At 43.6% G+C, this 14,865-nt stretch overlaps 1 protein-coding gene across 2 annotated transcripts; it reads left to right on the forward strand.

Moving 5' to 3' along the window:
• Positions 1 to 285: 285 nt before the first annotated feature.
• LSMEM1 (leucine rich single-pass membrane protein 1) lies at positions 286 to 11,355 on the forward strand. 2 transcript variants are annotated; one of them, XM_025873191.2, is made up of 4 exons: positions 286 to 624; positions 4,383 to 4,511; positions 6,228 to 6,356; positions 10,201 to 11,355. In XM_025873191.2, exons 2-4 carry the CDS (start codon positions 4,388 to 4,390, stop codon positions 10,329 to 10,331), a joined length of 384 nt encoding a protein of 127 aa, XP_025728976.1. In that variant the 5' UTR covers positions 286 to 624; positions 4,383 to 4,387; the 3' UTR covers positions 10,332 to 11,355. The 2 variants fall into 2 exon arrangements, with proteins under 2 accessions (XP_025728976.1, XP_073754695.1); XM_073898594.1 differs by lacking the exon at positions 286 to 624 and adding an exon at positions 1,744 to 1,835.
• The last annotated feature ends 3,510 nt before the right edge of the window (positions 11,356 to 14,865 follow it).

Genomic DNA, 14,865 nt, shown 5'->3' on the forward strand with positions numbered 1-14,865 from the left:
GTGCTTCCCTCGCCTGCGGTGGGTCTGAAGCCATACAATCTCCCACTCACAGTCCTGTTTCGTAGCTCCTGGAAGCCCTAGGAACTCTCCGCCGCGCCATCCCCCTAGTCAATACCACACCCTTACTCTGTCCTTGCTGATTGCCGTCCTCTGGTTGGCCCGGAGTCCTCTGCAGGTTAGTTGTCAGAATGGCAGCTCCAGTCCGCTACTGGATATTCATATATGGGAGCATAGAAGGGCCGGAGCGCTAGAAATGTGTCCGCTTACACAGACACAGGAGCCAAATAAGGACATGAACTTGGGTCCAATAAGAACCTCATCAGTTACCAACTGAATCAAGGCAGGGTGGCTTTTTCTTTTTAAAGCATAGTTTCGGTAATATATTCACGAAAAACCTCAGACCTTTTGAGAAAAGTTAGTATTTGGGATCTTACGTTGCTTGGCTAAATTAACACTAAATATAGACAAGAGTCATGCTGGGGTTTCTGGGCCCTGTAGGAGCACCTGTGCGCTGAAGGAAGGCAAAGAAAGAACCACAGAATTTGTAGAAAGTTTTATTGCAGTTGCTTCTGAATAGTTTTTTTTTTTTTTCCTGGCAACCTAGCAGTCAAAGCTCACATTTTTGTAAGTAATTTGCATGCTATTACTCTGCCGACCCTGAATTATGATTCTTGAGGCTGGGATGTTTTTTGTGGCTCGTGCTCTGTGCTTTTAACTTTTGATAGAAATGATTTAGACTTGATTTAAAAAATTAATTCCTGAATGTGAAGAGGCACTGACTCTGAAATGGAATTAAAGAACAAATTACCATGATTCACTCAATAAAGCTTCCTATTAGCTTTGAATTAAGCCCTATTATAACAATAATGATTCTGTGGCAAACAATACTGGTGTGTTATTTCTGAGCTTTGATACCGAGCACTTATGGGAAAAAAACTAAAGAGCAAAGCCATTTTTCATAGACAGCTATTTTGTCAGAATATTTATTTGTAGGTAGTGAGAGTCCTTAAGTGATGAAAAGAATCAGCTGTGAGCATTGATCTAAGCTGGAGGAAAATGAAATTACTTACATGTTTCAGTGCAAGGTATCAGAAAGGGCCCCGTTAAAAGGATACTGCTTCGGTCAGTCTCAATGAGCAGATCTGCACACCAGGGTCAGGGAGGAGGGCTGAGCTAGTATGATGCAGAATTTAGTAACCAGCCCTGCTGATTGTTGCCCTTCTATGGAGGTGCCAAAGATAGCAACAACTGGGTGCCAACAGCCGTGGGTCCTAGTTTTAGGGCCAGGTGACCCCATATCCCTCTACTCACTGAGTCATTGGTAAGCCCTTGGTGGCCAGGAACCACAGACACCCAACTCTGTTTTCTTCGTCAGTTCTTTATTTTCCATTCACATGTTGTAGTTAATCTAAAAATACATGAAAACGGCATCTATTTATATTGTGACTTTACCCTGAAGAAGAAATTTACTTTCAGGGCGCTTCATAGCTTACTTGAAGTTGCTGCCTTTGTGCTTTTGGAGTTGATGTTGCACTAGTCACCTTTGCAGTCAGTAGCAAGGCTAATAATTTGGAGATTTAATTAGCTGCACGGCTCTTAGGTTAGCTTTTGTGGCTATGACTTTCTAGTTGGCCCTCCATTTTGTAAATGTCGATTAAGCTTCAGTATGAGATTTGAGCAATAGGAATTCCATTCCTAAAGGGGAAGCTAAGGCTCAAGGACATTAAGTCAGAGACCAAAAATGAACCACGCGTCAGTCACCAAGCCTAAAATAGAAGCCGTGGCCGGAATGATGATCTTATGATGTGACACATACAACCTTTATGCCTCAACAGGTATTAGTATTGGGGATAGTAAAGTGTAAGAGATGATAAAATGCAAAACATCTCTGGAAGAATAGAACTCTGTGACCATGCTTCAGTCCCTATGGTTTTGTCTGTGAGAGGATAAGATTTGATTGATCTCTAAGGCTCCTTTATTTTATATGCCATTGCTGCTTTTTAAAAAATGATCACTTCATGTCATTCCCTTAGGAATGCTCCATGGGTATATTTGGGATTCAGTAATATCAATATCTAAGGTGATTTAGTAGTAGCTAATCTAAAGTACCCAGAGAATCATGTGTTTTTGTTAATTAAAATTTCAGGATAACTGAAACACCTTGTTTAATTTTTAGCTTTGAGAAAAAGTTTAATTAGTCCATGACATTTTTTTTAAAGATTCATTTATTTGTTTTAGAGAGAGAGAGAGCGAGAGAGCCCGTGTGGTGGGCGGGGCAGAGGGAGAGAATCTTAAGCAGCCTCCGTGCTGAGCGCGGATCATGAGACAAAATCAAGAGGCAGCCGCTCAACTAACTGAGCCACCCAGGCGCCCCAGTCCATTTTGAACTGTTTTTCTTAGGGCTTCAGGAGCATTTTTTTTTTCCCACAAGTACTAGTGGGTTTCAGGTATCACTGGGAAATTCCTGGTTTTTAATATTTTCAAATGCAGTTTAATCTATTTAGGAAATGGCTGATTCTTTTTCAGATCTACAGGTGTTCACATCTTTCTTTCCCCTGAATTTGGTTTCTCCTATTTTCTTCATTCTGTAACTGCTATTGAAAGAAAAATTTAAAATGTTCACAGGAATTAGTGTTGTCCCCTTATCAGCAGGCACAAAGCTTATCGACTTTACCAGAGACCAAGTAGATATCACATGAGGATTTTTACACTCAGTTTTATTTCTGTTAGTGTATTTATTATTAACTGCCTCAAATTCTTTTGAAAATGGTGAGCTTCAACTCTTGAATAAAATATTTTAGTTGCTCCCACTTACCGTAAGTCACTGGCTTATATATTTGACACTGAGTATTTGGAGAATAGGATTGGCGCCCACCCTCAGGAGTTTTAAGTCAGTTGGGAAAGTCAAAGATGTGAGCAATAAATGCTATAAAATAGTATAAGTGTCCTGGTGGAAGAATGTACCACATCCGGCAAAAGCACAGAAGAAAGGCAGGTTGATTCTTAGAGGAGGTGAGGTTTGAGCTGAGGCTTGAAAGAGGGTTAGGGAGAGATGTGGAGAAGAAAGGGGCGACACATGAACTCTGAAGCAAGAGGCCCGCTTCCAGCTCTGCAGCTAACTAAACGTATGATCCTGGGCATTCACCAGCTCAGCTTCAATTTCTTCACTTGGAGGAAGGATGGGGACCAGACTAGAACCTGTCTACAATCCCTTTCAGATCAAAAAGCCCTGTATCACTATTAGACTCATTTTATGAAAAGAGGTAACTGTGAAAGAGACGGCTTTGATAGTAATTTGAATTTGTCTTCCTAGAGCCCTGTATTTCATGTAATTAAAGGGCTGCAAGTTCTCTGTTGTGCTGGACAGACATCTTAAAATAGACCTTTTAAATCCACTCAGGCTTTTTGGGGTTGCTTGAAGTTGTGCTGTCGTTAGAAAATGTAAGCCTCACTTTTAAAATTCTGTATTATGTAAGTGACCTCGATCTAAGGAAACTCAGGGGGAAGAGACCTCAGACGTCCCAGAGTCTAGCCTCCAGCTCGCCATACGGTTCCTGTCTGTAGCACCTAAGCTTGTGAAGATTTTCTTGAGGACTCCCAGCCAGCATCTCATGGTTAAAGGATACATTTAAGGTAGAAACTCATATGCCATATTGAGGGAGAATATAAAAATTGCAGTTTTGTGCAGTTGGTTGAGTGTCTGACTCTTGATTTCAGCTCAGGTCATGATCTCAGGGTTGTGGGATCGAGCCCCGCGTCAGGCTCCGTGCTCAGTGTGGCGTCTGCTTGAGATTCTCTCTCTCCCTCTGCCTCTGCCCCACTCCTCACTCCCCAAAAAACAAAATCTTTAAAAGAAAATTGCACTTTTGTTTTAAAGCCTCATACAATTAGGATGGTTCACCATAAAATTCTCTTCCCCCTTCAGAATCTTTGGGCCACAGGCTGACTAGCTTAGTTTTATCTTTCTTTATGTTTATACATACTTTTCTTGGGCAAAGGACTTGAGGCATCTCACAGAATATAAATAATGTAATAAAAGAAAAATATTTTAAAATAACTTTCAAAATAAAAAGCAGGCCCAGGAAAAATAGTGAGAACTGAGAAATCAGAGGAGGAGGAGGTGGATATTCAGAGAAGCAAGGTATAAAGGGCTCACATTGGGCCACACACTTGAGTCTGAGCTTCCTGGCAAGCCAAGCAAAAAAAAAAAGGTACAAAGTTGTCCCCACATGGAAAAATTTCCTCTGGACAAGCACAGCTTTTCTAGACCTTCAGCTGGAAGTAATGCATGTGGGGGTTTCTTTATGTGCCTGTGGCCTGTGATTCTTGTGATTCTGGGCTCTGGGCCCAGCCTTCTGCTTCCTGTCACTGTTTTCTTCCAGGAACAATGAATCATTCCCAGGACACCGGCCCTCGAGGCATGCCAGAAGACAGAAAACTTTATATTGTGGATTCCATAAATGACTTAAACAAACTAAACCTCTGTCCTGCTGGATCACAGCACCTGTTCCGTATGTGTGCCCTCCCAGGCTTGGTGGCCCTTCCTAGCTTCTAGGCCACCTAAAAATAGCAAATGCTAATCTGGACCTGTAGGGGGTGTGTGGGGCGGGGGCAGGGGAGGCATTAGGAACACCTCAGCTCTGGAAGGTCTATTTATTATCAGGCAATTTTTGTTTTTGTTCTCTTAATACTTGGCAGGCTTAGGGGCTTGACTCCTAAGCAAGATGTGGAATCTGTCTTAAGGAGTTCTGAGACGTTCTGTGGAGTGTCTCTCCCTGGAAAGGGGTGGAGCCTGCAGGTCTTCCAGGAGGTTTGCTTCTCCCTCTTGGCGGCGGTTGCACCTTCTGGGGACCCCAGCCAGGTCACCGGTGGGGCCCACTTTCCTAGAGAGCTCTGACTTTGTAGTGGATTCCTGGAAAATAGTCCACGCATTCCTCCAACTTTTAAAAAGTCATTAGAATTTTTCCGGGCAAAGAAGTCAACTCCATTTTCTGCTTACAAATTACAAATGGCGCCAATTAAAGGGTTAAAGAAAGGAGGGGGAAAGCAAAACAAAAATCTGCTAAATACTAAATGTGTACTTTGTTCCCTAAATATTGTAAACGAGCTCGATCAGCTCATTCTGAGCCCCATTTTTCCAGCTTAAACTCTGACAGTCAAACACAAGCATTAATTTTCCCCTGGCCACTTGTTCCATTCCCGTTCTAAACTCGGACTGTCCCACATTTGTATCTATCATTCCCCTTCTCAACCCTTCCTGAGGTCTCGCTTTTTTCTTCATTTCAATGCGTTCGGGTTTTCACCTGCCTTTATTGCAGTCAGTCTCAATAGAAACAGGTGTTTGGGTGCCAGCTTAGGCCATCGCTTTGATTAGGAAGCAAAAGTTGTTGCAGGTGACGGAGCCCAGGACACAAGGCACCCACCCAGCTACAGTCAAGCAGCACAGTGTGTGGGACAGATGCCAAGTAGGAGAGAATACAGAAAGGAAGTCATTCGTCTCCATTACCCCAAGTTTCTCTATTTCTTACTGATTTTAATTTGGGTGTTACCAGGCCCACAGGCCTTAAAAATGATGGCCACATGCAGACACTTCATGCTCTGGCTGACCCAAGCTGCTCTAGAAGCATGGCTGCAGTCTCAATTTAACTGCAGAACATTTAAAAGAACCTTGTTTCCAGAGCAGGTCCATCCCAGAGAGAGCTCTAAGAAACCAAAATACATTGGCGCTATTTTTCTGTTTAAATGGATGTGGGCTAAACTGATCACTCCTATGCTGCAAGGAGTTACCTGGGAGACATCCCACAGTATTTAGCCTTCTACTCAGAAGAGGTGTCCCAGCCAGCTGTGTTTTACTCCTGGGTCACGTTGGGGGAAATGGTGATAGAACCTCCATCGCCTTGAACCCTTAACGTGTGCAGCCTCCCCCACTCACCCAAAGAAAAGCCCAGGTCCTGCTCCTTCAGTGTTAACACCATCTTCAAAGAACTTTCCAAGGAGATTGCTTAACCCTGCTTGTTTTTTGAATAGCGATGTTGAAGAAGGTAAAAAATTCACAAAGAGCACCAGCCCAAAGACATTCCTAAAACATAAGTCACTCTCCAGGGCGATGACAGGGGAAAATGGGTGTATCCCTTACTCACACCTCTAATCATGGGGGACCGGTCAGGTCTTCGGAAAAGCTGTCTGCTGAGGAGTTTTTGTCCTTGTTTTTGTTTGTTTCATATCAGCCCTCCAGGAGAAAATCCCAGACGTTGGCACTAACTCAGGAAATGGAAGTCATAGTCTATTTTTTATGGGGCTGATAACGGTGCTGATTGTCAGCCTGGCCCTGGTTTCCTTCGTGATTTTTCTAATAGGTAAGTACCACCGACATGTTCTCATTACTTAAACGCTCTTACTTTGTGGCTGGTTCTTTAACTTTGATCTGGCAAGGGGTCCCTGCTTTTTGGCACTCACGGCTACGCTCCCTGAAGGACAGAGGGAGGGCGGATGCCCTGAGTGAGCCCTGCAGTTCTGAGAGGGTCGCAGAGACACAAGCCCACAGTGCCCAAAGTTCACAAGTGCCTACTATGACTTTACTGTCTTACTTGGAGTCCCTCGCTGTCAAATGGTCGGCGGCTTATCCTTGCTGATTCTCAGTTTGCTTGATCCGGTGCATAACCGCTCCATTAATTCCGCTCTGTACCAGAGAGTCACGTTCAGGCTTCAAACTCCTTTCCAGGGTTTCTCACTTAGGAATCAGCCGGAAGCACTGAGGACTGGGGCAGGGTCCCGGTGGCAGCGTTAGGGAGGTGATGAGGCCCTTCTCTCCTGCTTGACACTGCCCAGGCTGTGTGAGCTGCCACCACCTCCCCTGGTGACCCGCGCTGTCCCACACAGCTCCTCAGCCAAGAGACCCTCCCAGACCTCAGTGCCCTGGCAGGGGCAGGGGTGCTGCCCCCTCCCCTTGAGCCCCCCAGTTTTCTCTCTCGGCTAACCCCTGCGGGCCATCATCTGGGATTTTTCAGCTCCCTCCCGGCCCCGAGAGAAAAAGTGGAAGGAGCCCGAGATGGGAGTCATCTTAGACACCTTTTCCCCCCGAGGATCCACCACACCGTCATTTCTTCTGCCCTTTCCTACTCTGCACGCCGTGTAGCCTTCAAACGTCTTCAAGGAGAAGTAGAGCCCTTGTCTTTGGAATGCCTTTAATTTAAATTCATTCAGGATTAGAGGTAGAGGTGGTGGTGATGGGGAGGGAGACAGGTGGGCAGAGGGCGTGACTCTTTTAGAGCTTCCGATGCCTTTTCTTCCCCAAATTCCTGCCTTCCAGCTAAAAGGTCTTTATCCAGCCTCGGGGGTGGGGCAGGTGGGGAGGCATGATGTTTAATTGCTTCTCTCTCGCCCAGCCCTTGCCTTCTTGCACTTAGAAGCTGCAAGGGCAATTCTCCTTACAGTAATGATGCCCTTGTATCTGACCGCCTGTTGGATGTGGGTTGTTCCTGAACTTCCAGGGCCAGAAAGAGCCCATGGGTTACTCTTCTGAAATGTTACACCAACCAAAATGAATGCTCCAATTATCATTCTGCCACATGCATCTGGGACAATGACTGAGTTAAACTACGAGGAAATTTTAGGTATGCCCACAGACAGGAGAGCCACCCAAAGGACCTCCTCTCTTCTGTGGGACGATAGGTAGTAAGATTAAGGGCACCGCTGATAACATATGCTATCTATTGGGCACTCACTGTCGCAGGCACTGGGTGAAGCACTTGATGCCTGTTTGCTCGCAATCTCATAACAGCTCTCTGGTGTAGCATCTACTATTACTCTGGTTTTAGGGAGGCTGAGGCTTTGGTTATTTACCGTGCCCAAGGTCCACAGCTGATAAGTGCCCAAAGACACTCCCACCCGACCTCAAAGAGCATGCACTTTATCACCATCATTATAAATATGGTTTATTTTAAATTTGCTGCTGGTGTTTTATATTGAGGGCAAAGTCATATGAAGAAACGGAAAGAAGACATGAATAAAGAATGTCTTTATTGGGCAGTTGCTCTGTGCCAGACACATAAATCCATTATCTTCAGTCTTTACCTTTTAAGATAGTATTTAATAATCCTATTCCATCCATGTGAGACTAAGTCCCAGAGAGTTTACCTCTCCATGTTTACCCTGCTAATCAGAGGCAGAACTGGGATCCACACCCTCATCTGCCTGGCTCCAGAGGTCCCCTGCCCTCCATTGCCTACGTTGAAGTAATGAAGTAAGGACTTCCTGTGGCTTTCAGACAAAGCTTAACCTAAGACCAGAGTTGGCACAGGCATCTGGAAATGAACTTGGCCTGTGCTCATCCTTAACAAGGAAATCTTTTTGCTCTCAGTGGGATTTAGTGCAAATTCGTAGCCTTTCACGGATGAGAAAGGACCCGTATTCTTTATAACTCTGGTCTTTTTACATAAGAGAGAGAAGACTTATTTTATACCGATTACTTTCTTATTAAACCATGGGGTCTTGGGGTGCCTGGGTGGCTCAGTCGGTTAAGCGTCTGCCTTCAGCTCAGGTCACAATCCCTGAGTCCCGGAATCGAGCCCCACATTGGGCTCCACGCTCAGCGGGGCGTCTGCTTCTCCCTCTCCTCCCCGCTTGTGCTCTCTCACTGTCTCTCTCTCAAGTAAATAAATAAAAATCTTAGAAAAATAAAAAATAAAAGCCCCATGGGGCCTTTATGTTTTTGTCATAATCTGTCCAAAAGAGGAATAATAGACAGCAAGGGTAGATTACTATGGATGCCTCTGCTGGCAGTTTCTAGCGGCCAAGCAGTGTATTCCAGAGAATACTGGATGCATGGGATATTATTAAGTGTGGCCTGGAGAAAAAAAGGATTCTATGGTCAAATGCTGAGTGAGAATTGCTGAGTGAGCTAATGCTCAAAGTGTTTTTTACTTCCTGTGAGTTTCCAAGAGGCAAGTCAGTATATAATTTTTCGGTAACTTTTTTGCCCGTGCAACTCTTTTTCTTTTTTGGAATTAAATTTGGAATCTGTGTATCATGGGACACGCTTAAGCCAACATGACTGCTGCTTCCTTCTCTGTTTGATTAATGTTCTAGGAGGTTCCCAAGAGGGGAAAGGATCTCATGTGTTAGCCATTTACTTCCGTTTCACATTTTCCCCCAGGAGCAAGTGGGATTCCTGCTTTGCTCTGCAGCAAATCTCAATTAAGATCCTTTCTTCATGTCTTGGACCCTAATTCATCCAGCCTACTTTTTTTAAAAAAATATTTTATTTATTTATTTGACAGAGAGAGAGAGAGAGAGAGAGAGAGAGAGAGCGCACGAGAACAGGAACACAAGCAGGGGGAGTGGAAGAGGGAGAAGCAGGCTTCCTGACGAGCAGGGAGCCCTATATGGGACTCGATCCCAGGACCACAGGATCATAACCTGAGCCGAAGGCAGACACTTAATGACTGAGCCACCCAGGTGCCCCAGCCTAATTTTGTAAACATGGGGAAGAAGCAGATTCTGAGCAACAATTTGTCCCAAGCCTGGAGGGGAGGCGCTAATGTCTAGTTTCCCTTCCCACATTAGTTTATCCACTAAAGCCTTGTGGCATGTTACCAACATCATTAGTTCCTGAAACATGCCTTGGAAAATTTAACTCTGTGATCAGCAGACCTCAGAGTGTTCCGTTCCATAGCTGACTTCATTACAAGGAGTTCTATTTTGAAAGTATTGTCTCTCTTCTTAGGAGGGTCTGATGGGAATTCTTACATATTCGTTTATGGGCTGGTAATCCAGAACCAGCAGAGCTATGTCAAAAGAGGCTGAAACCCAGAAAACCTCATTTCCTGAGGAGGAGCTCAAAACCTTTTGAGAAGAGGTCTCTGAAAAAGACAATGTAACAATCCCTTCTCTGACATGCTCACAATGAGACATGTTGGGGGGTTTCCCTCTGTTGCTCACAGTGATGTTTCTCAGCCAAAATCTGTGCAGAGCTTCCAAAGGTAGTCAAGGCTGGCCCCAATGAATTATAAAAATAATCCACTTGGTAGATAACTTGAGTCTTCAGCAATTTCTCTCCCGGGCTTCTGGGCTGCCTGGGATATCGGAGCAGGGGACTTGCCAAGGGAACCTTTCAGCACTCAGCTAAGCTCCAACACAAGGCACTAACGAGCCGGAACAGCCTGGAAACCAATGTAACACAGTCTGTTTTCTATTTTGAAGTTCAAACTGGAAACAAGATGGATGATGTGTCAAGAAGACTAACAGCTGAGGGAAAGGACATAGACGATCTTAAGAAAATCAACAGCCTGATTGTAAAGCGACTCAATCAACTGGACGCTGAACAAAACTAAAGAAATGAGCATCCAAAAGCAACTGCTAACGTCGGAGCCTCACACTTTACTGGGCGTGCACAGGGTTATGAAGTGAGCATGCGCATTTCTGCAGGCAACAGAATATCTGGTTCGTGATCCCAACCCTGGGGCCAACTTTCTGCTACAGGGATGGGAGCAACTCCAAGGCAAAGGGGCATGGGGATAGCAGCCAGAAAAGGGTTGTTTTTATGGTAGGGTCCTTCTGCTTCATTGGGGTTTAGGGTGGCTGGCATGAAGGAGAACCAACAGTTAGCAAGAGAACTCGGCTCCGTACCTACACCTTCTCTTACAAAAGGAGTGTTGTCACCAGAATAAGTTCACCGTGCCAGTGAGGTTCATGGCACCTCATGCACCTTTATGAATTCCTGTGACAGCCTAATGAATCCAGTGAATTATTTGTATTCAAGGGAACCAGGTGATGACTCTTCTCAATAAAATAAATTCTGCTCAGGTGATTAAACTCTGACTCTTACTTCCCCAAGGACGGGATGGGTGGGTTTCAGAGCCAATTGCCTTCTGGTATTTGCTAGTAGTATTGATATGATATATGGTAGGGTGGGGGTCAATAGAGAGAGCCTAAGTTATTCAACCAATATTTATTGAGCTCTTTGTGCAAACCATCTGTCTACTTTAGAAGAGTTTACATTCAATTAGGGAACAAAGGAAATGTATGGTTATATATAAATTATATAAGCTTTGTTGGCATTCTTTCTCATGAAAAAAGAAATCCTTCAGTGTTCTGCTGATTAATTTTGAAGAAATCTGATAGGTTTGTGGTCTTTACTAAACTACAGTAGGAAATTGTGTATTTGGAATATTTGGAACCTGCCCTGTTTTAGCACAAAAGGTAAGGTACACAGTTTGTGATGTAAGATATGGTGTGATATAAATGAGCTTAAAAAGCATATGAGTCTTAGAAAATCTTTTATTTAATACAAATGTATTGTGCAAGTTTATTGAAGAATGCATTGCGACGGGGCACCTGGGTGGCTCAGCTGTTAAGCGTCTGCCTTCGGCTCAGGTCATGATCCCAGGGTCCTGGGATCGAGCCCCACCTCAGGCTTCCTGCCCCATGGGAAGCCTGCTTCTCCCTCTCCCACTCCCCCTGCTTGTGTTCCCTCTCTCTCTGTGTCTTTCTCTGTCAAATAAATAAATAAAATCTTAAAAAAAAAAAAGAATGAATTGCGATTCTGTCATTTTGGGCTGATCAAAACCCTTTCATTAACTATTTTTTTTAAAGATTTTATTTATTTATTTGAGAGAGAGAGAATGAGAGATAGAGAGCATGAGAGGGAAGAGGGTCAGAGGGAGAAGCAGACTCCCCGCTGAGCAGGGAGCCTGATATGGGACTCGATCCCGGGACTCCAGGATCATGACCTGAGCCGAAGGCAGTTGCTTAACCAACTGAGCCACCCAGGCGCCCACCTTTCATTAACTATTAAACACATACACACACACATTTACATTTTACAACACTAGTTGATGAAATAAACACAAGACATTTTACTTAACCATTTTTGCACTCAAAAACATTTGTCCTGCATACTCACTCTCTCCATATGGATAGATATCATATAGAATATTTTAATAATCTAAAATTTGTGTTTACTGGAAAATTCTTATTGCACTGTTGATGGGTTGTGGCAAATAATTTATCAGGAGGGAGAGAGACGCAGGGCTCAATCCCAGGACCCTGAGATCATGACCTGAGCCAAAATCAACAGTTGGATGCCCAACTGATTGAGCCACCCAGGAGCCACTTTTCGTTTTCTTTTTTTTTTTTTTTTAAAGATTTTATTTATTTATTTGACAGAGACACAGCAAGAGAGGAAACACAAGCAGGGGGAGTGGGAGAGGGAGAAGCAGGCCTCCTGTAGAGCAGGGAGCTGGATGCGGGGCTCGATCCCAGGACCCTGGGATCATGACCTGAGCCGAAGTCAGACGCTTAACGACTGAGCCACCCAGGTGCCCCTTTTCTTTCTTTTAAAACAGCTTTTCTGAGCTATCATTGACATATAAAAATTGTATATATTTAAGGTATACAACTTGATGTTTTGATATACATATATTGTTGAATGAGTACCACAATTAAATTAATTACCATATGCATCACCTCTATACTTACCATTTGTGTTTGGGGGGACTTGGGGGTCAGTATATTTAAGATCTGTCCTCTTAACACATTTCAGGTATACAGTACAGTATTATTAACTGTCATCACCATGCTGGACGTAAGGTCTTGAGAACGGATTCGTCTTGCATTACTGAAACTTTGTACCCTTTGCCTACACAGCAGTCCAATATGGCAGTTGAGACATGGGCTGGGGAACCGAACTTCCTGGTTTGGATCTTGTTGCCACTATTTACTGTGGGTTTTGGAAAATTAACTTCAGCAAAACTGGATAATTATCAAATCTATTCCTTAGTATTGTTGGGAGGCTTAAAAGAGATGACAAAGCACCGAAAACTATCAGAAACAAAGTAAGTACTAGTTGTTATTGTAATTATTGTTAAAAGTAGTAAGTATGGTATAGTGGAAATAACCCACTACATTTGAATCTCTGCATTAAATCTTTGGGACTTAAAGCCAAAATAATTTTTCTGCTGCAGTGTTTAGGACCATAGCATCCTGATCTCATCTGACCAAGGATGGATGATAGGGTGAGAAGCTTTGTAGCAAAAATTTACTATGCTCTAAGAGGTGATCAATAAATGCAGGAGGGTTTTATTGTTTACCAAATAATCTAGTGTGACGAACATCGGGATCCACATTTGCCTACCTGAGATGGAGCCAGGAATCCCTCTGTCTGTCCGGCACTAATAACGTGACCACAGGCTTCAGGGGAATGAGGTAGCAAGCAGAGGAGAAAAAGAAATAGAAGAGATAGCTGACCTGAGACATGTCCTGATAGGAAAAGAAAAGAACATTTGCATCATTCTTTGGACTCTGAACGTGTTCACAAGGGCTCAGAGAGAGGTTTTTTTTTTTTTTTTTTTTTTTTCCTGGCAATGGGCTTCACTGTGATGGAAGGATTACACACACCTTCTGCTCCTAGGTCCCAGGCCATGCAGTTTCTATTCCATCTTCCTCTAGCCCCTCAGAGAGTTCTGCCTTGGCAACCACCTACAGGTGAGCCTCGCCCAGCCTTTCCCACCACACTCTGCTGTTGACACCTGGAGGCCACTGGGGCAGGCAGCAACCTGGAACTTGGGGGCCCCAGCTTTCCCAGCTTGGCGGCTGAGCTGCAATTTAGGGGACACATGTTACTTTTTTTCTCTGGGAAACACCAAGGCCCTCTGTCCAAGACTCTGCCAGTGGACGCCTATCTCCAAAGCAAGGCTTTTGAGTAAGAACAAAGGGTTAAAAATAACACAAAAACAATTGCTTGCTTTACTAATGACAGCCCATGGGAAAATGGAAGAGTTTTGGTGTGCACATCATGTTGAATAACTGAGGGGTTCTTAGAAATACAGCACAAACCATTGTGTTCTAACCCATTTTTATTGCTTAGCAAGATAATTTCAGTGGAAACAAGTATTCTCTGAGGGTGTATAAAATAATTTTATTCCAGCTTCACATAATGACCCCATTTAAATTCAGATGAGGAGGAGGGAAAGAGAGTCAAATACTGGTCATCTATCCCCTTTGTGAACGAGTTTGTGCAGAAGAAGCTGTGAAACGGAGAAAGGGCCATGAGCTATCTTTCCACAGAATCAGGAAGTATATTTTTTTAAAAAGAGGAAAACAAATTATTATTGGAACCTGTGCTCCCCCTTATTCTTAGTTTGTGAAGATAAAAGCTTCTCAGTAAAAATTTTTATGGGAAAAACACTGCAGAAATAGCATTCTACTTTTTGTGAAGGTGAAAAGGATTTTTAAAGACGTGATGAAAAAGTAAGTCAGAACAAACTTAATTCTATGTAACGAGTGGGAATTGAGCGTATGTGCCGCAGCCAGTGGTGTGGGCTGTGCCGGGCTTCCCTGAGCCGACGCTGCAGAGGATCCCAGAGGAGGCTGAGTGAGGTGTGGTCCTCTCTCCAAATGGGCTTCTGATCTATGTCATATGGTATGTTAGTAACAAATTATTTTCCAACCTGGGGAAGATAGGTGGAACATTACCTTTCGTTGGGGATGGAGGGCATTTTGATAAGCATATAGATTTTATGACAACAACTGATCAAATACATCCATGTCAATTGCTTATAATGGTAATACTTCCAGCACCTGATAATATGCTGTCTTAATGTCATGGAGAGGCCTTGATATTTAAGATTTTTAAAAGAAATTTTGTTCCTTGAACCACAAGATTTGGTTAACACCCCCATATGTCTTGGTTTTTAAATTATGAACAGCCAGAGAAAACAGATGGAAGCATTTAACGTGTTGTGTTGCTAAACGCCTGGCTCTGCGCTGGTTTCTTTATATAATTTTTTTAATCACAAGAATGTGTGTGGTTTCTTAAAAACGGATTAGATGATTACTTCAGTCTGAAAAAAAATTTCTTATTGATTT

This window comes from Callorhinus ursinus, unplaced genomic scaffold (assembly GCF_003265705.2).
Source record: "Callorhinus ursinus isolate GAN/ISIS: 27379988/994484 unplaced genomic scaffold, GSC_fseal_2.0 scaffold12, whole genome shotgun sequence".
In the NCBI taxonomy this organism is placed as follows: domain Eukaryota; kingdom Metazoa; phylum Chordata; class Mammalia; order Carnivora; family Otariidae; genus Callorhinus; species Callorhinus ursinus.

What these genes read in the sequence shown, in the direction of transcription:
- LSMEM1 (XM_025873191.2), top strand. Translation starts at nt 4,388, where the DNA reads ATGAATCATTCCCAGGACACCGGCCCTCGAGGCATGCCAGAAGACAGA. An exon ending in TGGATCACAGCACCTGTTCC is followed by an intron (nt 4,512 to 6,227) that starts GTATGTGTGCCC and finishes GTTTCATATCAG; the next exon opens with CCCTCCAGGAGAAAATCCCA. An exon ending in CTTCGTGATTTTTCTAATAG is followed by an intron (nt 6,357 to 10,200) that starts GTAAGTACCACC and finishes TCTATTTTGAAG; the next exon opens with TTCAAACTGGAAACAAGATG.